Consider the following 25,487-nt stretch of genomic DNA (forward strand, 5'->3'; position numbering starts at 1 on the left):
GGGACCCCTGCTGTGAGCCGCTCCATGCTTCAGTGTGAACCCATCCTAGACCACTGGAGCATGGGGCAAAAACAGGCTGCAAGGACTGGTCTAGCAGCATAGAAGGGCCTGCAGGAGTGGAGGATTGGGTAAGTAAATTTACTTTTCAGAGTCTCCTAGACCTGCCCTGCAAGGGAGAATTTTCAGGTTTCCTGCTGTTCAGCTGTAACAGAACCTATTAATGTATTTTTTTTCCTGATTTGACTGAACCCCTATCATTTCAAAACAAGTCCAAGCTGAAAAAAAAAACAAAAAAAATAAAAAAAAAAACACCACACCTCAGTCCAAATAGCTGCAATATTCGTGTTTAATAAAAATTACTTGAACAAAATATGGGTTTTCTAATTCCATTTTAAATAAATCACATCCACAGTTCAGTAAGCATTCAATGCAGAGTACCAAGGTTATAACTCCTGTTCACTAATAATCTGCACTATATACAGGTTTTAATTTAATGTTTTAAAAGGCACTTCTACTATATTATACATTTAAGACTTATCTACAGCAGAGGTCAACAGTGCACATCATTTCAATGTTCATGACAATGAATATGCAAAAAACAAAACAATTTTTTTTTTAATTCACTAATCTGTAAAAACATTAGCCATTTGCCATAACAGTCATCTGCCATGTGACTGTTCTTTTATTCCACAATCGGTTGTCATTTCTGGAAAAAAGTGGTTATGCCAAATAATGATCTTTATAGCTTGGTGAATGTTGCTTTAGGAGTCTTGAGTCCTTGCAGTGATTCGGTACAGAATTTTAATCTTCACTAGATCCACAAATGTTTTCTGTGCCTGGGGGTCTAGGGACCTCTCCTTTGCTACACAATGGGGTTGATTTACTAAAGGCAGATAGGCTGTTCAATTTGTAAGGGAAATTTCCCCAGAGTTTAGCGATTAAAGTATAGCGCTTCATTTTTTTTTTCCATGTTTCTTGCACATGAATGGGAATTTTTGCAAAGTGAAATTTCACCACATTCCAGGGTGGATAAAAATCGATGAATCTTATTTTTGTTTTGGACAAAATGCTTTTGGGAGTAAAAATCTAAAAGATAATTTTCTATTTAAGATACATTAATAATTTAGTTTAATTTAGTTTATTCAGCATGAAATGGAGCTTAGTTATGTAGTATGAGGATGTATATTCTGCAATATTTACATTTTTGGTAGACTCATTCAAGGAATCCAAGTTCTGCAAGCTAAGATAACATGCACTGGCAAGGTTGTTTTAATTAAAAGAATTTGAGTAGTTCCCCAACTGTGTGTGTGAATAACCTAAAACTGGTTCTGATATCGCCATTTTACTAACCTGCCAGCTTGTTCTAAATCAGAAACCTTCGTGTTGTTTGCAAATAAAGATTCTAACAGCAAGACACTTAAAGAGCACATGTCATTTCAGATCCATCATGGCAGCGCCTGTTAGTGGGCACCCACTCACCTGCTGCCGCCACGTCCCTCACCTTGTTGTCACTGCCGCATCACCAGCTGTCCCATTAAAGTGAATGGGACTGTCAGTGAGTCAAAAGCGGGCTCTTTAAAAATTATGATTTAAATCAAGCTTTTTACTAGTGATTTAAATCAAATCCACCTTGCCATTCACTAAGCTCTGGGAAAAACGTCCTTGCAAAGTGAACAGCCAATTTGCCTTTAGTAAATCAATCCCACTATGCTGTAATGCAATCTCTGAACCTTTCCTGATTAGGGTTGAGTAATTTAGCTATACAGTAAACCTGCACTTCCCTCAAGTCATAAATGAAGACTACAGTTGTGCAGCAGGAATCATAAAGTGACAACATGTACCTTTAGAGCTAGTTCACACCACATGCAGTCCAGTGCGTTTGTTTTTCTGCATCAAAAACACATGGAAAGTAGGTTATATGGTTTCCAGTGGCATAGTTCATACCAGTGCAGTCAATTCCAGTGCTTTCCAGTTCCAGAAAAAAAAAAGTAGAACATGCTGCATTTTTCCTGCACTGGAATGCAGTAAAACACACCGGACCCTAGTATAGTGAAGAAAACAGGAAAAAAGCACCTGGAACCACATCAAAAACACACATGCAGGAAAGCATCCAGAACAAATTTGGCGTGTGAACCAGTCCTTAAGCTAGACTTAAGATTTCTCCCATTCTCCCCATGGGGCTGGACAGAAATCAGTAGATCCCCCTCTGGCTTTTGTATTCTGACAGCCACTGCTCCACCTCCGATTGGCTTCAGTTACTACAGAAAATAATTTTTTGCCCATCTTCTTTCATTCTCAGATCTAACCTATTGGTGCCGACAGCACACATATATGCGGTCTCTCGGCAGGTGGGTCTTGGAATATTGCAAAAACAGGTGTGCCGAGAGCGCACGCTCCCAGGACTGTTACTGGTGGCCAACGGAAAGCTCCCGATTGCAAGCTTTCCGATCACGTGACCGCCATGACAGCCTATCATGGCGGTCACATGATCATAAACCCCGCACCCTGGCATGTTCAACTCCTTAAAGGGCCAGGAGGTGCCGGCAGCAAGGGGAAAGTTTTTAGACCCAGGTAGTGCTAGCAGGAACATCTTCCGCTCACATTTAAGCAGAATTGGCCAACATGTGATCAATGTATGGCCATCGTTAATGTACAGCTCGTCTTCAGCGTTCTACTACAGGGGTTTATTTACTAAAACTGGAGAGTGCAAAATCTGGTACAGCTCTGCATATAAACCAGTTTCTAACTTTAGCTTGTCCAATTAAGCTTTGAGGAACAAAAATAATAATCTGGAGGCCGATTGGCTACCATGAACAGCTGCACCAGATTTTTCACTCTGCAGTTTTAGTAACATCAGCTCCACAGTCCCCAAAGGTCCTAAGCATATACATATTTTGTGAAGGAAGTATCTGCATAGACAGGCTCCCCATGTGTACAGTGAGATTGCTTACAGAGGCACCAGTCATAGGAGGTTTTGTGACACAGCCAGCTGTCAAAGTACTGGTGGTGCCATGCTCATTACATAGGAATCATACAGGTTTACTGCAAACCAGTACAAAAGCAAAGCCAGCTTTCTCCACTACACAACTCTCATCATAATCCATAAAAAAATATATATCTAAATAAGTGTTCAGTTGCTTCAGATTTCAGTCTCCAAAAGAAAAACTTATTAAAACTTTGATTTTTTTTTTAAGGTAAAAAAAGAAAAAGTAACAATAGAACTCCGATAGGTGCTACAGATTAATCCACAGGAGAAACGATAAACCATTTAAAGATTTGACACACAAGCTGCTAATTTTGTATTTTACAATTTCATTCAGATCCTAGAACCAAGTAAGTAAGAATGAGGATATTTGAGTATCGCAAGGTGCAGTCCAACGTCAAATTTTTCTTTTTAGCGTGTAATCTGCCAGTGTATGAATTTATTAGCATGTAGTTGAATTACACTAACAATTTTTAAACACTTTTCTGATCATTTAGATGCATTATAGTCATTTCTATGAAGAAAGGTCTTCTACTCAACCAGAACGGCAATCATTTACAGAAACCATCGGGCTCCGACTTGTACTGCTATTACTGTGCATGAATAAAAGATATAGAAAGCCATTACCAAAAGGCCTTGTACACACAGGCTTCTGCTTGTATAAGAAAAGTCCGCTTTTACTAAATATTTGAATAGCTTTCAACAAGCATTGTTAAAGTCTTTAAGGGCCTGTTCACACTACAGTGCCATGGTTGTGGTTACACTGCAGTGCCCTACAGCCAACAGTCGTAGAGGAAGTGCGTTGGAGTGGCATGCAAAATAATTATAACGCACATGCACAACCTAATGCACCCTTAAAATGGTCCTAAACACTAAAATGTTTTATCGTTTTGCATTTTCTGCATTAAGGTATAGAAACCTCCTTCCACTGCCTGTTACCCCTTTTCTAAGCACTCATCTCTACTCTATCCATTGCTGTGTCTGGCTTCAGGTCTTCTCTCCCCTCTTTTGGTTTTACAAGTTTTGCTAAGAGCACCGGGAGCCACTGGTTCCTGCAGCTGTCAATCAAATCCAGTGAAGGAGCAGGGGGTGGGGCTGAGCCACACTGCGTGTGTCTATGGATGCACACAGCCCGCTCGGGGGGGGCTTGCTATGGTGGCACACGAAGGAGAGGGAGCCGATAGCGCTAGTGGGGGGGCACAAAAAGAGGAGGATAGGGTCTGCTCTGTGCAAAATAACATTGATCAGAGAAGGCAAGTATAAGCCTTTAAAGGTTTTGACTTTACCGTCACTTTAAGCTTTTGTTTTGTTAAATGAAATAGAAGTGATGGCTGCCACTTCTCATAAGCCAACAAGCTTTTAACAAGCATGTCAAATAGTCCCAAGGTTTGTTGAAACCTACTAGCAGCTTGTTTAGAGTTAGAGACATTACTCTTACAATGCTGAATATTACCAAATTGGGAATGAAAGCTAAATAGCTTTTCAACAAAGCTGCTGTATACATTGTTCTCACAAGCTGACACCTGTATGTACAAGGCTATGTTATAAAAAGAGGTTCTTTGGTGAAAATTGTATTTATAATTTTAAAAACTTAAATCAAAGTGGCTGTAAACCTGGCATGAAAAATGAACAAAGCGTATAGTTTAATAGTGTGTACTTGCTGCAAAACACTTGGGGGGGGGGGTATTTATGAAAGGCAAATGCACTTTGTACTACAAGTGCACTGAAAGTGCAGTCGCTGTAAATCTGAGGGGTGGATCTGAAATGAGTGGAAGCTCTGCTGATTTTATCATCCAATCATGTGCTAGCTAAAATACTTTTTTTTATATTCCTTGAATGTCCCCCCTCAGATCTACAGCGACTGCACTTGAAAGCGCACTTGTAGTGCAAAGTGGATTCGCCTTTAGTAAATAACCCCCTTGGTGTCAGTTATGAGAGCTAATGTGGACTCCAAAGGATTGAGGGGGCAGGAGAGGGGAGCTGCTGCACACAGCCTGTGATTTAGAGCTTCAGCTGTGCATGTTTCCCTATGAGTTTGTATGAAAGGGTGTGTCCATTCCCTCCACTCAGATCACAGGTTACAGTCCATTCCCTGCTATGTGCTCTGCAGTGTGTTATGTCCAATCCGAACTGTGTAAACTGTGTGCTTTAGAAGGCTGCAGAGAAGAGATGGCCAATAAACAGGTACAACTTATGCACAATGATTTCTTTCATCTCTGTATCAGTTGAGGCCAGTCACTTTACTGGCTATATGTACAGGTTTACAAATACCTTACCTGCTACAAATTTCAACAAGATTTATACCATTAAAGTGATCCTGTCACTACAGACTCCTAATTAAACATAGCCCGTGCTGTCAAAAGAACCTGTATACTTAACTTGCCAGCAGCCCAGAAAGGTAAGCCACTTTGCAGATCTCTGCTCACTGTACATATCTAACACTTCTAGGTGTGTTGAAAACCAGTTTCCCCTGCTGCATGCACCAGTTCATCCCATTGGCTTGTATGTCCTGTAGTGATGTACACACTAGTGAGAGAAACTACAGCATGCAGCAGGAGGAGCAGGTATTCAACACATTATGATTTAAGATAAATATGATTCCATATGGCTATCAGCAACAATGAATGTCTGATGGCATTGTGGACTAATCATAAAAAACTATTTAGATCATTTTCAGATGTACATGATGCTGGAACAATCCCTTGGCCAGCTTGCCAAAAACAGCAAATCCACCCCAATGTATAAGTCATATTTGTGGCCAAATTTCAGAGGAGACCTTTATTGTATAATATAATGCTCTGAGACAAAGGTTCTCAACCCTGTCCTCAAGTACCCCCATCAGGCCTTTTTTGCAGCTTTTCCTTTGTCTTGCCCAGGTGCTTTAAAGCAGAATCAATGGCTTGGTATTTTGGACAGCTATTTTATCCAAGAGACATTCCCTAAACATGGCCTGTTGGGGGTACTTGAGGACAGGGTTGAGAACCACTGATCTAAAAGACACAGAGAACTCAACAGTTACCATATCACTGGGGTCAGATCTTACAACAGGATAACTTCAATGATACAACATAATATTAATCCTACAAAAGTTTAGGTAACACGGTAAACACACTGCACAGAAATCTAATTATGGTTGAGTTTGTGACTATATTCCAGGTGCAGTTGACTGATGTTAATGGTGGGTTCTACCGTATATAATCGTAGAAGCTGGGTATAATGTACAATTCATTCCAGGCCACAGGGAGGAAAAAGGTTCCATCCTTCAATTTGGAAACATTTCATCACATTTCGACTTTTCACCAAGCAAGCCCGACTTCTGTGCATTATACGTAAAAGTCAGCTACAAGCGTGAAGACCTCCAACTATATGAACAGACATTTATGAACCCAAGTCCAAGGAAAAAAACACTAGTATCACCTAATGCTAACAAACGGTAGCTTTTCATTTCTAATCTACACTACAAAATGTCGGATAAAATCCATTTGGTTGCAAGGACCAAAATCTTTTTGTTCAAGTTTTATATATAGAAGTCCTGGATTTATATCAAAATTCCCTTTTCTATCATTCATCCATGATCTTTTGAGGTTCTTCCATGAAAGGCAAGTAAACAACAAAAGAACCTGCCTGCACTGGATGGCACAGAGCTCAGAGACGTACAGAGCAGGTATGATATCAGTTAGATGGAGGTAGCCATCCTCACATGGAATTGAGTTTTGGTTTGTATTAGGAATTCATTTCATCAGAAAACCTCCCACAGCCCTCCTAGCAGCAAGTGTGTTATCCGAAATCCTGGATCGGCCTACAAATTGCTAGATTTAAATGTATATGGGTGACAAATACACTCCATCTTTCTGTCACGTTTAAAACTATAAGGCAGGAAAGGAAAATAAATTTTGCCATTATTTCTTATAAATCGGTACTGTCCCCTAAAATAAATATGGAGAGAAATAAGGGGGCTGCCATTTTGACCTCCTATTGAAATGGCAGTTGCCTGGTTGTCATGCTGAATTAATAGCTTTAGTACTTTGAGTTACTGACTTAGGCCAACCATAGGCAGAGTGATTTTCTTAATTGATTACCCCATCAACACAGACAGTGCCGACAGGGGGAATCCCTCCTGTGGAGCCATTGTTTCCCCCGGGGGAGGGGAAAGCCGTCCCTGCCAAGAGAACACAGAGAATATTGCTAGCTGCTATAACAGCCGCTGGCAATAATTTCATGTAAAATCCAGCAGGCTGGTTGTGCCCAAGTTGATTTGATCAACTTTGATACATTCAGCCTGCCCATTCATGGTTCAAATCCCAGCCGGTTCCTGCTGAACCATCTGAGATTCTAACTGGCTATGGCCGGCTTTAGAATGAGTATGCAGATCAAGAGTAAATGACTAGTATTAAATTCAGAGACAGCCAGCTAGCAGTTTAGAGTAGATGTCAACATGTACTGTAGATTTTTTTTTTTTTTATAATACAGATAAGGGCTCGAGCAAATCCTTTGCCATGAAGATTTGCCAAGAAAGCTAGGTCTACACAGTTATTCTGTAGATTGTAAAAGCCTTGTCCACAGCCCCCCCCCCCACATGTCAAGGTGCAACACTTGAACATTCTATTTAGGACATTAAGGACACTTCCAAAGCCTATGCAGATATATTGACTGAAATTATGTAACAGCTCCGTCGCACAAGTGTGGTGGACTAGGGTCAATAAACCTGTGCCTTCTTATGAAACAGCATTAGAGGATCTGCCAGGCATTGCTGCCCTCTAACGGCTGGGGTAGTCCAACTAACAGCTGCAAAAGAACAGACAGAGGGCACACCAGCCTAGTGTATTACCCAGAAGTAGTCTGATTGTAAAGAAAATATAAAAACATACAAACAATGAAGGTATACATGTCAAGTCATTATCTCATGGCAGAGTTGATAGTGGGACCCAGAATAGTGCAACGCCAAGAAGGCGCCATCCGGGATCCAGAACTTGCTTACGTTTGAGGGTAAAACTTCTTCGGCGTTAACCCTCTTCTTGGTGTTGGACTACTCTGGATCTTATCTATCCACTGTGCCATGAGATGGTGGCTTGACTTGTATACCTTTATTGTTTGTATGTTTTAATTTTTTTCAATTGAAGTACCCCTGGGATAATGCACTAAGTTGGTGTGTATTATTTTGCAGATATATGGACACCAGAGAGTAAACATTGTACAGAGCTGATAATTTCACTGTCCTGCCTTAAAGCATTAATAGTATCCGAAAAGGAGTAAATACACTACATAATAATAAAAAAAAAGAAAAAGACCAAGAGCAATATACCCAACACCCCCACACCTTCTAAAACATCACATCACTATCTGTATCAAATCAGATTTTTGAAAAAAGAAAGAAAAAGCATATCCAGTAATGAAGGACTGGTTGCTTTTCCTGCAACATTGTGCGTAAAATTCTCCTTTTTAGCATATGTGCAAAAAAAAAAAAAAAAAAAACAGTGTCTGGCTAAAGGAAAAAATGCAGCACTTGGTTACCTAAGCTACCAGTGGAATATTTCTCAGTCCTCATTGGCAAGCGTTTCTGTGGAGAGCCAAATTTTGGCACCATTTAAAAACTTGCTTAAAGGAGTCCCCAGTATACTGCGGCGGCACAGGTTTCCGACTGGAGAGAAGGGGAAAGAAGAGGAGAGGAAGTCCAAACTTTCATAGCTACTGTGCAAGTCATCCGCCCGGAAAAACATTCGGCTTTGTTCATTTTCTGGGGAAGTGGCCTGAGACAGTGGGTATGATCGGTACTGACGGAGGCTTGTCTGTAGCATTTCAATCTCATCTGCCAATAGGGAAATTTTATGGAAAGCAGTGATGAAGCCGCCGTGGTTAATTTGAGCCTCAGGAACCCATCGAAGGTAGCAGAGCTTCCACAGTTTTAGGTCTGGTCCATTTAACTTTGGTAACAAGACTCCATGCAGGTCTACTGGCTTGGAAAACCAGTCTCTAATGTATTGTTCTAGTCCATTGTTCTGGATTTCTGGCACATGGTGAACAAGTTCAGGCTTCAACCTCAGTATCAAAGAGTTCCTACGTGGCATGATCTCTGGTTGGGGAAGACTACCATTCTTCAGGGAAGCTGGCATCCCCCGTAACGTAGCACTGTAGTTTTTCTGAGAGGGAAGAGAACAAAAAGATTAAACAATACATTTGGAGATGCATCTTCACAGATGGGCCTGGTTCTCCACACAGCAAAACCTACAAGCAGACTTGACATCAGAATACAGTATATTACCGATTAGCAGAAGATGGAAAGGAATTGAGAGCAGTAGAAGTAAATGGCAAGTATGTGATACAGGGGAAGGCTTATCACAAGCTTACTTCTATAGGGAATATAGATGATGTATACAGTAAAGCATCAGAGCCACAGCATAATGGCTTATAGAGAGCCTTTAAATATTCATGTATAGGGTTGTCATTACTTAGAATGTTTCCTAAAGCGAAGTGTGGGATTTTAACAAAAGGCAGTCATACCCACCGATATAAATGCAGTATCTGCCCACCGGCTACCTATAAGACTGGGAACGGAGTGATCCAAGACTGGTGATCGCCAAGTTCTCAATCTTCAGTGAGCAGAGAGGCGGTGACTGTCCGTCACCAGCTCTCTACTCTGCCCCTCCAGCGCCCACTGGTCTTTACAGGGGGTGGCTGGCTCAGACTCTCAGCAGCGCGCTGAGAGGCAAAGCCAGCTGCTGCTCAGGAATCTGGGTGGATCCTGTCAGAATCTCTCCACAATCTGAAACCGCTTAGTGACAGCAGCCAAAAACAGACTTTAGCCTGCTGTGAGCTGAATGCATGTCACAGAAGTGCAGAACCAAGTGCACTCCTGTGGTCCACAGGGGAAGTATGGCCAAAAAGAGCTTTGGCCCCACTTCTTTTATTCTTTCCAAAGCCCAACTCTGGGCTGGAAGTAAAAAAAAAATAAAAAAAATGATAAGTAAACATCTGGACTTTCCCTGGATAAGTAGGTTACCGATCTTTACCATTTATGTTTTTAGCCAAGAAACCATGCAGTTACTGCATAAATAGGACAAAAAATACAGAATTCAGAGGCAGGTAACATGAGCCAGGCTAATCCTAAATGAGACCATTCAAGATTCCAGGAGTGCACAAAAAAAGCTCTCTCTCCAAAACTGATGGCTTATACAGTCAGGTTGAAAAAAGACACAAGTCCATTGAAGTTAACCAGCAGCAAGGCATTTCCCAACCTTGCACTCCTTGGAACTGGTTCTAAAAAGGTACAAGTTTTTTTTTTTTTACTTTAATGCACCGTATGAATGAAGGTAAAAAAACCTGCACGCAGCTCCCCTCAGCCACCCCTAAAAACTTACCAGAGCCCAATCTTAATCCAGAGATTTGTACTAAAACAGAGGCTCTCAGCTCCCTGTCTCCTCATTGGACAGAGGAAGCATCAGCAGCCATTGGCTCTTGCTGCTGTAAATCACACCCAGTGGGAAGAGTGTGTGTGGGGGCTGAGCCACATTGTGCGTCAATGGACCCACAGGAGTTGGCTCGGGAGTGCGTATGTACAAGTGCCCCCAGAACAACAGTTTGCTATGGGGACACTCAGCAGGGGGGAGAAGCCAGAGGCACCAGCAGGGGTCCCCAGAAAAGGAGAATCGAGGCTGCTCTGTGCAAAACCATTGCACAGAGCAGGCAAGTATAACAGGTTTGTTACTTAAAAAAAAAAAAAAAAAAAAACTTATAAACAGGTAAAGTACAGCATACCTAGTTTCTTTTCTTTTTGACAACGAAAGCAAAAATATAATTTTTTGTACTCATTGTAAAATAATATTCTTGGAGTGCATTAAGGGATACAGGAAGTCTTAAACCTTCAGAATATAATACAGACTACAGGTGGACTGAACACTAGGGCTGCAACTAACGATTATTTTCATAATCGATTAGTTGGCTGATTATTGTTTCGATTAATCGATTAATCGGTTAAAAACCTTTAAAAAAAAGGGAAAAAAAAGTAATTTTGCTGCGATTTGTATTTTTACATTTTTTTGGCCAATTTGTTGTTGGGCAGATTCAATAACACAAATTGCCGCAAAAACGTATTATTACATGCTTTTCTGCAGCTTCTCCATTGAAGTATATTGAACCAAAAAAACAAAATAGCACTGTTTTGTGTTTAAAAAAAAAAAAAAAAAAAAAAAAAAGTACTTTTCCAAGCAGCTGAAAAAAAATCATGGATATGAACGTGTCCCATAAGAAACAATGTGGAACTGTAGTGTGTTCCTGCAAATAGCACCAAAAACACATAGGCGTGACCCAGGCCTGAAATGTTTAGTAACATAATGGGGCTAAAAAAACTAAAAATTAGTACAAAAAGAGCATTTTTTAATATGAGACAGTGAAAGTAATATTTACAGTAGCAATTTGCTCTTTATGTACTATAAAGGGCTAATTTTAGTTTTTTTTAACCCCATTATGTTACTGGCCGATTAATCGATTATGAAAGTAATCGATTAATTTCATAATCGATTAGTTGTCGATTAATCGATTAGTTGTTTCAGCCCTACTGAACACTTTAAGACAAAAAAAAAAAAAACTGTAGGCCAACCAAGGATAATGCCTCCAACAACCAAGCACACCTCAGTTTTTCAGCAAGCAATACCAAGATCATGATCGTAAACTTGGTGTTCTTTAATTGACTCCAAGACATTTTTAAGGTGAGTACATATAACCCATTTTCTTTCTTATACATTGAGGGACATAGAAAGTCTAGTTGAGGGTTTGGCACCACAGTAAACAAAACGCTAACAGGCCCAAGACAAAAAACAGAACCAGGGACTGCCTGCACTCAAATAGCCATCTAAAGGACCTTACATCCAAAGCTGACATTATAGGGCTAAAATATACACCTGGTAGAACTTGGAGATTGAAAGACCATGGCAGTCTTGCAAATCTAAGAAACAGTTGCCTGATGCCAAAAAGCCCAAGAAGCACACGCATCTCTAGTACTATGTGCTAGGGCTGAAACAACTAATCGATTATGAAATTAATCGATTACTATTTTCATAATCGATTAATCGGCCAGTAACATAATGGGGTTAAAGAAAACTAAAATGAGCCCTTTATAGTACAAAGAGAGCAAATAATCGCTACTGTAAATATTACTTTCACTGTTCTAAAGTAAAAAAATGAACCCCTTATAGTAGTGATTATTTGCTTTTTCTACTATAAAGGGCTAAGTTTTGTTTTTTTAACCCTATTATGTACTAAATGTGTTAGACCTGGTTCACAAATATGTGTTTATTGGTGCTTTTTGCAGAAATGCACTACAGTTCATTTACATGGTTTCCTATGGGACACGTTCATATCTGAAAGGGTCAGTTACTTTTAACGCAAAATGGTGCTTTATTGGTTCAATATACTTCAATGGAAAAGCTGCAGAAAAGCCTGTAATGCGTTTTTGCAGCAATTTGTGTTTTTTAATCTGCCCAAAAAAATGCAAATTGCAGTAAAATCATGTGTGCAAAAATCAAAAACGCACAGCAAAAAGCACTGCAGAAACAGATCAAAAGCAAACTATATAGGTGTGTACCGAGCCTTATGCTGGCCACACAGATCAATTTTTGGATGAGAATATTCAGACAAAATCTTTGTACATTTGCTGAATGAAAGAATTTTGTTTGAAATTTTCACTCGTTTTTAAAATGAATGTAATATCTGAACGAAAACCACATACACTGTCTGAAAATTCCTTTGACTAAGAAGTTTTCTATTTATAAATTTTCCCGTCACTGTGGTTGAAAATGAACGTCAATTTGACCCCCCCCTTTTTTTTTAAGGTTATTAACCGATTAATCGAAAACAATAATCGGCCAACTAATCGATTATGAAAATAATCGTTAGTTGCAGCCCTACTATGTGCTTTGACAGGAAAGGGTGGAGACCATAGGTCTGAATAATGATGTCCCTGAGCTACTTATAGATGAATGGAATGAAAAAAAAACTGTTGCACCCCTAGGGGTTTCATCCAAGATAACAAAAAAAGGATTAAATAGCTGAGACTTTCACAGCCTAAGCCACATTTAGGGTGCACACACACTGGGACCATTTTAACAGAACTGTACCAGAGATCGAATCTCCCCCACTGGGCTATAAGGAAGTGTTCCCGGTAACACTTATGCTATCAAGTGCACAGCGATCCCTGCCTCAGTAAATAGACTTCTATGATGACTTCTGTGCTCTGGCACAGTTTGCACTCACACTGAAGCATACTGTTCTCAACCACAATTGAACAGCACAGGTAGAGTGTGAAACTCTCACACTACACAAACAAACAAACCGGCCCAAGGGGGTGAAATGAAGCCGGGACTGGTTAAAAGTGCCAGTTACGGTACATGCACCCTTAGACAAAGGGAAATTTCCTTTTGGTGAACTGGAGCCAAACACAGGGGCAGAAGAACAATACCCTTGTTGAAGAGAAAAACAACCTTAGGCAAGAAGGAAGTCCTGGATCTCGACACCACCTCGTAATTATAAAACAATACCACATTGTAAATGAGAGCAGAGAGAGGAATGTTTCTTTCGGAGTCAGATCCCACTGAGGTAGAGGGGAACTTACAGAGGGAGGGCCAAAGTAGACTCCCCATACAAAGGTCTTAAAGACTGAGGTGCCAAGATTTTCTCAACTGGAATCGAAATTGCAGAAACCTAACCACTGCTATTGAGCCAAATGCTTGTCTTGGTCCAGCTGCATAGAGGAGAGGATTCGTTCCATGGAGAAATTCTTAGGATGAAAAGCCCTGAAAATACACACCAAATAAAATATGCCTGATGACAGACCTACAGAGAAGTAGACTTCCTAGCTTTTAGCATTGTAGGAATCCATGCCGTTAAAGCCAGAATCTGTGAATCATGCCTTGGAACAAAAAATCCTGACAATCTGGCAATGCACACAAAGCGTCTGCCAAGATTCTTACCAGGTTGAAGTATCACCTCTGGCTGGGCCAGTGTAGAGCAATGAGGATCACCAAAATGCTATCCATTTTGATCCTGAGAAGCAGATAAGGAAGAAGTTTGTAGGGGAAGAAAAGCAAATATTGGGTGGTGCTGATCACACAGGACCACCAGCACACCCACTGATTCCACTAGAGCCGCAGTCGCCAACTGATGGTTTCGAGAGACTTGGAGCATTGTGTGTATAAGGCAGCAGTGTGATCCAATGGGAGGGGGGCAGATAGCCATAACACTGTGTGTATAAGGCATGTAAAATGCATGTTAGTGGTCTGCAGGATTCAAAATTGTGAGTTTAGTGGTCCAGGAGGTCCAAAAAGGCCTGTACTAGAGGATCCTGTTTTTGGAGACAAATTCACATCCAGCTTTCCTCACCAGGAACAACTCTGTATGCGGGGACCGCTCTCATGGATGAGGCACTGCCAGCTAAGGAAATCTGCCTATCAACTGTCTATGCCTGGAATGTACACAGCCAACAAGTCTGCATTGTGAAGTTCTACCCAGGACAGGCTCCAATCTACCTCTCTTGCTATGGTGAGACTTTGGTTATTTTCTGATGACTGATGCATGTCAGTGCAATGGCATTGGTTGACTAAATCCAGACTGGATGACCCTCCAATAGGGGGGTCCAATGCTGCAGAGACAGACAGATCATCCAAAGCTCCAGGATATTAAATTGAGAGACAAGCCTCAAATGACAACCAAGTACTGGTGTCCAGGACTCCCTCCAGTCTAACATATCTCAATATATCAAAATAATCCTCCAAAAGATGGCAAGGAAGGACTTTCAACTCCAGAGCCAGATTACTGTTCCAAAAACCACTTTGCGCTACAAGTGCACTCGCTGTAGATATGAGGGGAAGATGTGAACTGAGGGGAAGCTTTGCTGATTTTATCATCCAATCATGTGCAAGCTACAATGCTGTTTTTTATTTTTATTTTCCTTGCATGTCCCCCTCAGATCTACAGCAACTGCACTTCCAATTGCACTTGCAGTGGATTTGTCTTTAGTATATAACCCCCTTTGTGTCCTTCCATGGAAAAGGAAAAGAAAAAAATAGAAGGAAAGGAAGAAAGACTGGTGCTCCTTTGTGTACACTGTGTGACAATCGGAATTGCTGGTTATCCCTCCCCCAAGGATTCTCTATAGGGTCACAGGTGATACATAAATTAGGCTTTGCATGGCCACCCTAAGGCTCCATTGTACATTGAAGCTCATAAACTGCTGTTTTTTTTTTTTTTTTTTAACAGACCATAAATTCCCCTCCATATTATCCTATGTGTCCAGCAGTGGAGTTTATGGGCTGTTGTCTGAACGCCTTAACATCGCGGTCAGGAGCTGTTTTTCTGCCCACCAAAAAAATGGTGAAAATTTTTTGATCCATAAAAAATAAATAAAAAACACTAATGCGGAAAAATGCTGAAGAACACAAGTAAACGCTATTGCAAAAATGTTAAAAAAAAAAAAAAAAAAAACATTGAAAGACTCACTAGAAAGCTACTACCATTTTTTAGAACATTATTTTAACATCCAGTGTGCATGGAGCATAAATGAAGGTACAAATAGTATGAGACTTACATTTGGTTTGACACTCGGATGGGACTGTTCTGGAACACCTCGTGTTGTCTGGGATGCCCAGTGCTACACAAAAGAAAAATACAGTTTGTTAAAGCTTTGTAATATGCATTTTGATTAAGTTAGGAGAGGTGATACTAGACTTAGATAACAGAAAAGGGATGATGGAAATATATTTGTGATCAGCTGCTATAGCTGCATATGAGCATTCCAAGTAAATGTGCTTTGCCTTAATAGGAGTACACTACCCTTTTAACCACTTTCAGACCGGACCATTTTGCTGGCTTAAGACCAGACCACTTTTTGCGATTCGGCACTGCGTCGCTTTAACTGACAATTGCGCGGTCGTGCGACGTGGCTCCCAAACAAAATTGACGTCCTTTTTTTTCTCACAAATAGAGCTTTCTTTTGGTGGTATTTGATCACCCCTGCGGTTTTTATTTTTTGCGCTATAAACAAAAAAAGAGCGTCAATTTAAAAAAAAAAAAAAAAAACTCATTATTTTTTACTTTTTGCTATAATAAATATCCCCCAAAATATATATATATAAAAAAAAAAATGTTTTTCCCTCAGTTTGGGCCGATACGTATTATTCTACATATTTTTGGTTAAAAAAATTGCAATAAGCGATTATTGATCGGTTTTAGCAAAAGTTATATAGTTTACAAAATTAGGGGATAGTTTTATGGCATTTTTATTAATAATTTTTTTTTTACCAGTAATGGCGGCAAAAAGCGATTTTTATTGTGACTGTGACATTATGGGGGACACATCGGACATTTTTGACACATTTTTGGGACCAAACTTAAATTAAATAGAGAGTACAGATATGGTGTGAAATTGTTATATCAAAACATGATAAATAATTGAATGATCATTATATTAATAAACAATAATTTTTTAAATTATACAAGAAACAAAAAATAAAAAATATTTAAAAAAACAAAAACTAAAACAACGTCCCATTCAAATAATGATCAGTGAAAAAGTCCATGCAAAGTTAACCACCAGAGGGAAAAAGATGCAGCAAAAAAAAAAGTTGCGACACAAATCCTCCCAAAAATCAAACGTGTATGCAGGTCATCACCCAAGTTTAAGGTAGCCTGCTTACCAAAAAGCCGTGATTGCCAAGTCTCACCCAGCACAGGGCATAAACTGTCTCCCCAAAACCAATATGGCATCCGGAAGTGCCATTGATGTTCTATTATTGCTCAAAGATAGAACACAAAAACGCCCATAGTGCAGTATATCAATTCAAATAATTTAATAAGAGAAGAGTTTGCACTTATAGGAACAAAGTATGGTAACAAGCAGTTATGTCATATGAGAGCCGCGTCTCTATTAGCTTCTCCCTATTTCCTATGTTGCTGGTCGAGATGAGTGCAAGTGCAAACTCTTCTCTTATTAAATTATTTGAATTGATATACTACACTATGGGAGTTTTTGTGTTCTATTTTTGAGCAACAACAGAACATCAATGGCTGTTCCGGATGCCATATTGGTTTTGGGGAAGACAGTTTATGCCCTGTGCTGGGTGAGACTTATCAGCAGTCACGGCTGTTTGGTAAGCAGGCTACCTTATACTTGGGTGATGACCTGAATATACGTTTGATTTTTGGGAGGATTGGTGTCAAATTTTTTTTTTTGCTGCAATTCATCTTTTTCCCTCTGGAGGTTAACTTTGCATGGACTTTTTCACTGATCATTATTTGAACGGGACGTTGCTTTAGTTTTTTTTTTTTTTATATTTTTTATTTCTTATATAATAACTTTTTTTCAATGAATTTATGGTTTATTAATATAATGATCATTCAATTATTTATCATGTTTTGATATAACAATTTCACACCATATCTGCATTCACTCTATTTTTTATTTTTTTTTGTATTGTGTAATATGTACGTTTTTTGTATTGAACTTTAGGTGCTGGCTGCTTTATTTTTGTTTTCATATAGTCACTTTAACTACTAATTATCATCTAGCGCAGGGTTAGCTTTAGGGCTTTTTCTCTTTTACTTTACATTGTAGAAAAGTGTAATTCCTTCAGCGTTGTCACATAAAAAGTTATAAAATATTTTCAAAAATGTGAAGGGTGTACTCACTTTTGTGAGCTACTGTATACACATATGCACACACCAGCGAATAGCACGACATAGGTCTTAGTGGGAGTCCATCTCCCCTACATTCATTAGACACAAGGAAGCATTTAAACTGTGAAAGAGATGCCGATTTCTGCAGCAAAGGAAACTTCAGTGTCTAAAAGTGCTTTAATGGCCTCATTCTTGTTCTTAAATACTTGTGCCATAAAAATATGCAGGCTGCTATTTCTGGCTCCTTCCGAGAATAATAGTAAAATCTGTTAAAGAAAAATTACAGGCATGGATATTTTTACATAGCTACACCAGTCCAATTTGGACCAATGCAATTATGGCCATACATACCTGTGGAATCTCTCTAGAATCTGGAAATCACAGGAGTAGACATCCGTACTCCAATGATCATTGCTTGTTTCCGTGTCCTGTGCCATTGGCTGCGCTGCTGCACTGTGAACACAGGTATTGGCCTGTTTGCCACAGGCGCCATTCAACAAATGTTTTCTAAATGATTTTCTCAAAGAATGCATCGGACAAGGTGGAGATGCAGGGCAGTAATGTCACGCTCTCCACCTTGTACAATCAGAGAACGCTTTTCATTTATTAGGAAAGTGTAAAGCATTCTCTGAATGGTGCCTGTGCCTGTGCCATGCAGCTGACTGTGTTTACAATGCAGGACAGTTGCTTGGGCACAGGACTCAAAAGCTAGTGGAGATCACTGGAGTTGGGGTGCCTACTACAGCGGTTCCCAGCTTCTAAAGGGATCCCATACGAATGGTATATACATAGTTATATCGGCCCAAGCTGGATCAATGTAACTGAGTAAAGAAATGTTATATCTAAAATTTAAAGAGACAAACTATAAAGAACATTGTCCAGCAGTAGCTACAGGCTTGTTTCATATAGCAGATTTTCGAGGATAGGATCCCAAAACTGGAAAAACTGAGCATTACTCCCATTAAAATAAAATAAACCACAATATCCTATTCTTGTTACACTGTAAAGAATATATGATGTTACATTCATTTCATGTGGCCAGTTTACCTTTGTCCTTTTAAAAAACTTGAAATTTTCATTCTGAACGTTGGGCACACTCTTTCCAATGTACAAAGGGTTATTAAACAGAGTGCGATCCTTTGCTGAAAACTGCAGAGACCAGTTCCACACGGAGGGGAATTTCAGGCCTTTTTCATCCCCCAGTTGAATATTTTTCCCTATAGCAAACTCCTGGAAAAGAAATCGTGCAGAAAAAAATAAAAATAAAATAAAATTCAGAGAAAAGCTTTGACACCCAAAGCACGCTAGGATCATATTGTCTAAATGCAAGATTAAAACCCATGTAGCAGCGATATCTTTGTATGTGGGGAGACCACTGTGTGCTTTATGATAAAACTACAATTACAGCTACACTCATGTATCACTACACTTAACTTCACAGAGAGGAATATGTAAGCTGCCATTATTGAACTCTTAATGAATGTGCTGGCTACGTGGCTACATCTCTAATACTTAAAGCGGTATTAAACCCAAAAACAAAAATGTAATATATTGCAGATCACTAATCATTAGATATGGTGGCTGCAAATGTTTTCTTTTTTTAGGTTTTCACCTGGCGATCTGGCCAGTAACACACTTTCTGTATTTTCTGTATACTGTGGATAAAGGAGCAACAGAGACTGTTTTGGTCAGCAGCATTGTCAATCTGGTCATGGAGGGTAGTGTCAAAAAAATACAAGGTTGAGGGATCATCATCAGCATTCTGAAATTACATTTCTTGTTGCATTCTTTATAAGGGTGCAATTAGGGCGGCTAAGTTAGAACAAGACACAGCGGAGGAGAGCAAAAGAAAAATCCCCAAAAACGTTTTCAGTATATAAACATTTAAAAAAAAGGGAGGACAGACCATATTGGCCCCATAAAGAATGAGGAAGAACATCTAGTTACAAAAGATGGGGAGATGGCAAAGGTATTAAATTTATTCTTTTCCTTCAGACTTCACAAGGGAATTGGGGGGCTTCAGTAACCAAAACTGCAGTGTTTATCCTCATGACACATCACAGGAAGCACCTCCATGGTTAACAGAGGACGGAATTAGAAACAGACTTGGGAAACTTAACATTAATAAATCACCGGGACCAGATGGCTTGCATCTGAGGGTACTTGGGGAACTCAGTCAAGTAATTGCCAGACCATTGTTCCTAATTTTAACTGTCTACTGACTGGAATGGTACCAGCTGATTAGAGAAAAGCCAATGTAGCACCAATATTTAAAAAGGGCCCAAAATACATCCCTGAGAATTACAGACCAGTTAGCCTAACATCAATATTATGCAAGCTTTGGAGGGTATGAGGGATTATATACAAGATTTTAGTAATGGGAACAGTATCATTAGCAGTAATCCACATGAATCCATGAAGAATCATTCTTGCCAAACCAATCTATTAACTTTCTATGAGAAGGCGAGTTGCCACCTAGATAAAGGAAGCCCCGTAGATGCAGTGTATCTGGATTTTTCAAACGTATTTGACACAGTTCCCCATAAATGTTTACTGTACAAAATAAGGTCTGTTGGTATGGACCATAGAGTACATGGATTAAAAACTGGCTACAAGGGTGATTTGAGGGTGTTGATAAATGGGGAGTATTTGGAATGGTCAGGGGTGGGTAGTGGGGTCCCCCAGGGTTCTGTGCTGGGACCAAACCTATTTAATTTGTTCATGAACGACCTAGAGGTTGGGGTAAACAGTTCAAATCTCTGTATTTGCGAACAATACTAAGCTAAGTAGTGCAATAACTTCTCCGTGGGATGTGGAAATCTTGCAAAAAGATCTGAATTAACTACATGGCAAATGAGGTTCAATGTAGAAAAATTTTAAATAATGCATTTAGGTGGCAAAAATATGAAAAATATGAATGCAATCTATACATGGGGGGAGAACCTCTGGGGGAATCTAGAATGGAAAAGGACCTGGGGGTCCTAGTAGATGATTGGCTCAGCAATGGCATGCAATGCCAAGCTGCTGATAACAAAGCAAACTGAATATTGGCATGCATTAAAAAGAGGATCAACTCCAGGGATAATGCGATAATTTCCCCACTCTACAAGACTCTGGTCTGGCCGCACCTAGAGTATGCTGTCCAGTTCTGGACACCAGTCCCCAGGAAGGATGTACTGGAAATGGAGCGGGTACAAAGAAGGGCAACAAAGCTAATAAAGGGTCTGGAGGATATTAGCTCTGACAAAAGGTTGTGAGCACTGAACTTATTCTCTCTGGAGAAGAGACGCTTGAGAGGGGATACGATTTCAATTTACAAATACCATACTGGTGACCCCACAATAGGGATAAAACGTTTTCGTGGAAGGGAGTTTAACAAGATATGTGGCCACTCATTAAAATTTTAGGAAAAGAGGTTTAACCTTAAACTACATAGAGGGTTCTTTACGGTAAGAGCGGCAAGGATGTGGAATTCCCTTCCAAAGGCAGTGTTCTCAGAGGGGAGCATCGATAGTTTAAAAAACTATTAGATAAGCACCTGAACAACCACAACATACAGGGATATATAATGTAATACTGACACAAGCACACACCTAGGTTGGACTTGTATCTTTTTTCAACCTCACCTACTATGTACTAGCAGGTTTAGATACACTTGGGCCTGGTTCACACTTGTGTGGTTGGTTGCAAGAATCGCACTTGTTCCTGCGCCTGCAGCCAAAATGCGCTGCTCTTTTACAGACACGCAGGGCTGCCATTGATTCTTAATGGTGTTTGCGACAGCGGGAAATTGCTGGGTGCAAAGGCACCACGTGATTTTCCTGCGGCTTTAAAAAGGTGCAGGGAACTTTGGGGTTTGGGGATCCAGGGCAGCATAGAGGAACAAACCTAACAGATTGTAAAGTCAAGGACTTTACAGATATTGTAAAAAGTAAAGTCTGCTTTTGGTTTTAATACCGCTTTAAGTCACTGACGTTGAACAAGCATGCATCAGATGACTCCATACAGAAGTCAGAACTATTGCAATAAAGGCATACCCCACTTTTAAGTACACAATGGGGCCAGAGCATGTATGTAAAATGAAAATGTACTTAAAGTGAAGCAATACCCTTTTTCACTTCTAGGCTGTAGTGGGGGGAGTCAGGGGCTGTAGTGGGGGGAACACTCACAAGAAGAAAAATGTAAATAGGCTCATCTGATGCAAGGGGGGGGCCGCTCCAATCCATCCCCCGGACATTGCGCTGTGCACAGAGGACACTGGTACTGGGGAGAGGCTGGATGGCATTCTGTGGCTGACAGGGACGCTGGAATAACCATTGGGAGGACGTGATGTCAGCCAGGATACAGGAAGTGCACACTGGAACAGGGCAGGCTATGTGCTCAGAGCTTCAGTTCCTTCTACTGTGGCTGTATGGCATGGAAATGTTTTACTTGTGAGGCACTTTATGTACACCTGCGGGTATGTCCGTACTCATGAGTGTACGTAAAGTTGGTGTTCGTAAAGCAGGGTGTGCCTGTACATGCTTGTCCTGGTCAGTAACAAAACATACTGACGTCACTGGATAAGAGCAGAAGCTAGACAAGTAACATTTGTAGAGGAGGATCAGCAGGAGGAAGCCTACTTGTTCTTCAGTGCAGGTTGAATCCACTTCAGAGGTCACAGATGAAGGTAAGCCTAACATTCGATACAAATGCTTTGTACAGCCGTAACAAAAAATGTAATGGAAATGTACTCACTGTACTTTGCTGAACACGCTGGTGGGGACAGTTGAAAAGAAATGTTCCAAAGAGTGAGATGCATGTGCTGTCATGTAACACAGTTAGATAGGTCTCTGTAAACTGGAAAGCTGCTGGATATTGCTCTTGTAGCTGCCAAACGCAGTCCAGGAATAGCACAAACAGGGGACACTGAGGAAGAAAAAACAGATGTTTGACAATCACCACACTGATATGTTTTGCATCTAACAATGCAGTGTAATATTCTCTGCTACCCTGCTTATTCTACATGATCAGACCCCCTCCCCCCACAATCATAAACCCAATATATACACGTTCTTCAACCATGAACCTGCAATGAAGCAGCATTTACAGTTGGAGACTCCCTTCAACCAGTCAAAGCAGGAACATGGATTGGATTACTCTATACCTGTGTAGACTGTCTTCGACCATTCACACCAAAGCAGGAACATACACTGGATGACTTTATACATATCTAGACATTCTTTAAACAGTTAAACCAATCTGGAACATACATTGAAGAATTATTTACATGTCCAGATGTCCTTCAATCATTCACATCAACCAGGAGCCTACATTGGACTACTCTATACATGTCTAGACATTCTTCACCCAGTTACACTAGGCAGAAACATACACTGAACAATTGTATACACAGTCACATGTCCTTAAACCAGTCACACCAATCAGAAAAATACACTGAGGAGCTGTATACACGTCCACAAGTCACACCAACCTGGAGCATACACTGAACTACTGTATACATGTCCAGATGTCTTTCAGACATTCGCACCAACCAGGGAAATATATGGACACTCAGTATACAGTTTCAGACTTCCTCCGACCAGTCAAAGTATGAACACATATTGAAGTAATGTTTCCTGGTCTAGAATTCCTTCAGTCACAGGGAACATACATTGAAGTAATTTATATACTTCTAGACAGCCTTCAACCTGTCAAAGCAGAAACATACATTAAAGCACTGTATATGGTTTAGACTTCCTTCAACCCACCACACCAATCAGGAACATACACTGAAGTACTGTTTCCAGGTCTATGCTTTTCTTAAGCTGTCAAACCAACCAGAAACGTACACAGAAGCATCACATCAGCTAGTCATACATTGAAGCATTTTATACACATCTAGATTTCCTTCAGTCACACAAATCAAAAACATACACTGAAGCCCTGTATACATGAACAGCCCTTTAACCAGTCACACCATCCGGGAACATACATTGAACCTTCGCTCTACTCTGTGCGGTAACTATGGACAGCACACACTGGCCTGAAAGAATATGTGCCCTTTTAACATATTGGATACAGTTAGGCAACAGAAGTGTTCAAATATAAGCATCCCACTTTGTCCTTCTGTCACCAATTACTCTACTGGGATCAACAATTTTCTTCCAGTTCCAATTTCGCATCTAAAGGCTGACAAGCCATATGCAGCATTTTCAATACACAGAGCAGTTACATCAAATGGGGGTATCTGTGTACTTTATATTTTCAAACTTGCAGTTTTCAATCTCCTGCAGTGATGAACAGGTTTCAAATACACCTACACAAATGTCCTATGAATGCTCATCCACAGATATATGCAACTTTTGTATTTTGTTTTAAATCCCAGAATTTACCTTATATTTAGATTTGTTCACAGACACTGCAATCTGCACTACGTTACATTTTAATCACTCAGACATGAATATTGTTTTCTGAGTACGTTTAAGACAAAGACTACTTGACCTGGAAAGCAAGTGAGCCACCATTGTGCATCAAGACTTTGTTCCGCATACAGCAAAAATGACAAATTAAATGATATGTCCATGATCATGAGAAAATTTGAAGCTTCCTAAGTGGCTTGAAACTGAAGCCTAGTTTTGAGAGGATTCTTTTTAACAGAATTATCACAGACATACAGACAGTGCTAGTGCTATAACACTTTTTGTACTAAATAGGGATGCGCTGAAACATATCGACTAAAAATTGTGTTTTCGGCATTTTGCCAATAGAGAAAAAGATGGTGATAATAGAGCCAAAAACACTTATTTTACTGTGCTTATGGCATGTTTTTCATAGGTTATATGACTAAATATGACTAAAACCGCATCAAAAACATAACACTGGTACATTATTGATGCGTTCTTTCTGCGTTATCAATGCATTTCGATTGGGAGGTGTGTTTTTTTTAACTGACCAAAAATGCAGCAAGCTAGATTTTTAACACCACAACAGAAGCGCAATAGACCAGTGTGAAGACATACATAGAGTTAAGTAGATGCATTTTTCTTGAGCTTTTCTCTCACTAAATGGCCTGATAATGGTCAACACTAAATTCATATTATTAATTAAAAAGTCGAATAATTAAAATGTGGGCAATCTGCATAGCATTTGAACAATCTGCTAGGCATATCCAGATATCAATATATTCTCATCTCTACACCAAAAACTACCTGCTAGAAGTGATAACAGCAACCCATTGTAACAGGCAGAGCCAAACCAAACACTTAAACAGCTGCTCGCTATGAAGAAAAGTCAAATCACTTCATTTATTGTACTGTACCTCTTTGACAGATTTTTTCAAGTGGTTGCACCTATCAAGAAATGGATAGCCAGCCATGACCCACTCTTTCTGTATGAGACTTTGAAATCCAACAATGGTCCGGAAATACGGATCTGACATCAGCTGGACAAGAGAGGCCACCAGGCAACTGAGGTCTCGACCTTCCTCTTCTGAAACACAAAAAACATCCCATCACTACAACAGCCATTGCTAATGTGTGGTCGGGGAGCATGTTCATATTGAGCTGTTAGGCACAGTGTAAGACATTTTAGCTTTGCAAATTTAAAAGGGGATTACATTAAATGGATTTAAAGTAAAATTCCAGTCAAATGCCTGTTCCCACCCCCATTTTAAGCCTATTCTAACAACCCTGGGAAGGAAAGAGGTCTATACTTACCCATTCTGACAACTCTACAGGGTCCGACTTCAGTGAAGAGATCGCTGACAGCGGCAGCAAAGCCTTGGCGATAAAATCACCCATAGGCTTACTATGGGGCAGCCATAGTACACCAACGCTAGCGATGGGTGCTGATCATGTGACCA

At 40.0% G+C, this 25,487-nt stretch overlaps 1 protein-coding gene across 1 annotated transcript in view; it reads right to left on the reverse strand.

Moving 5' to 3' along the window:
- Window positions 1–328: 328 nt before the first annotated feature.
- The window catches only part of MTMR10 (myotubularin related protein 10), a 157,739-nt gene continuing 132,580 nt past the window's right edge, over window positions 329–25,487 (reverse strand). Inside the window, exons 13-17 of the mRNA XM_077470368.1 lie at window positions 24,945–25,114; window positions 22,382–22,552; window positions 18,692–18,874; window positions 15,558–15,620; window positions 329–9,120 (exon numbers count right to left, since the gene is read on the reverse strand). Of these exons, the coding sequence (XP_077326494.1) occupies window positions 8,518–9,120; window positions 15,558–15,620; window positions 18,692–18,874; window positions 22,382–22,552; window positions 24,945–25,114 (1,190 nt within the window). The 3' untranslated portion in view covers window positions 329–8,517. The remainder of the gene's footprint in view (window positions 9,121–15,557; window positions 15,621–18,691; window positions 18,875–22,381; window positions 22,553–24,944; window positions 25,115–25,487) is intronic.

Source organism: Lithobates pipiens, unplaced genomic scaffold, assembly GCF_037356315.1.
Source record: "Lithobates pipiens isolate NorthernLeopardFrog02 unplaced genomic scaffold, aLitPip1_a1.2 Scaffold_8, whole genome shotgun sequence".
Classification (NCBI taxonomy): domain Eukaryota; kingdom Metazoa; phylum Chordata; class Amphibia; order Anura; family Ranidae; genus Lithobates; species Lithobates pipiens.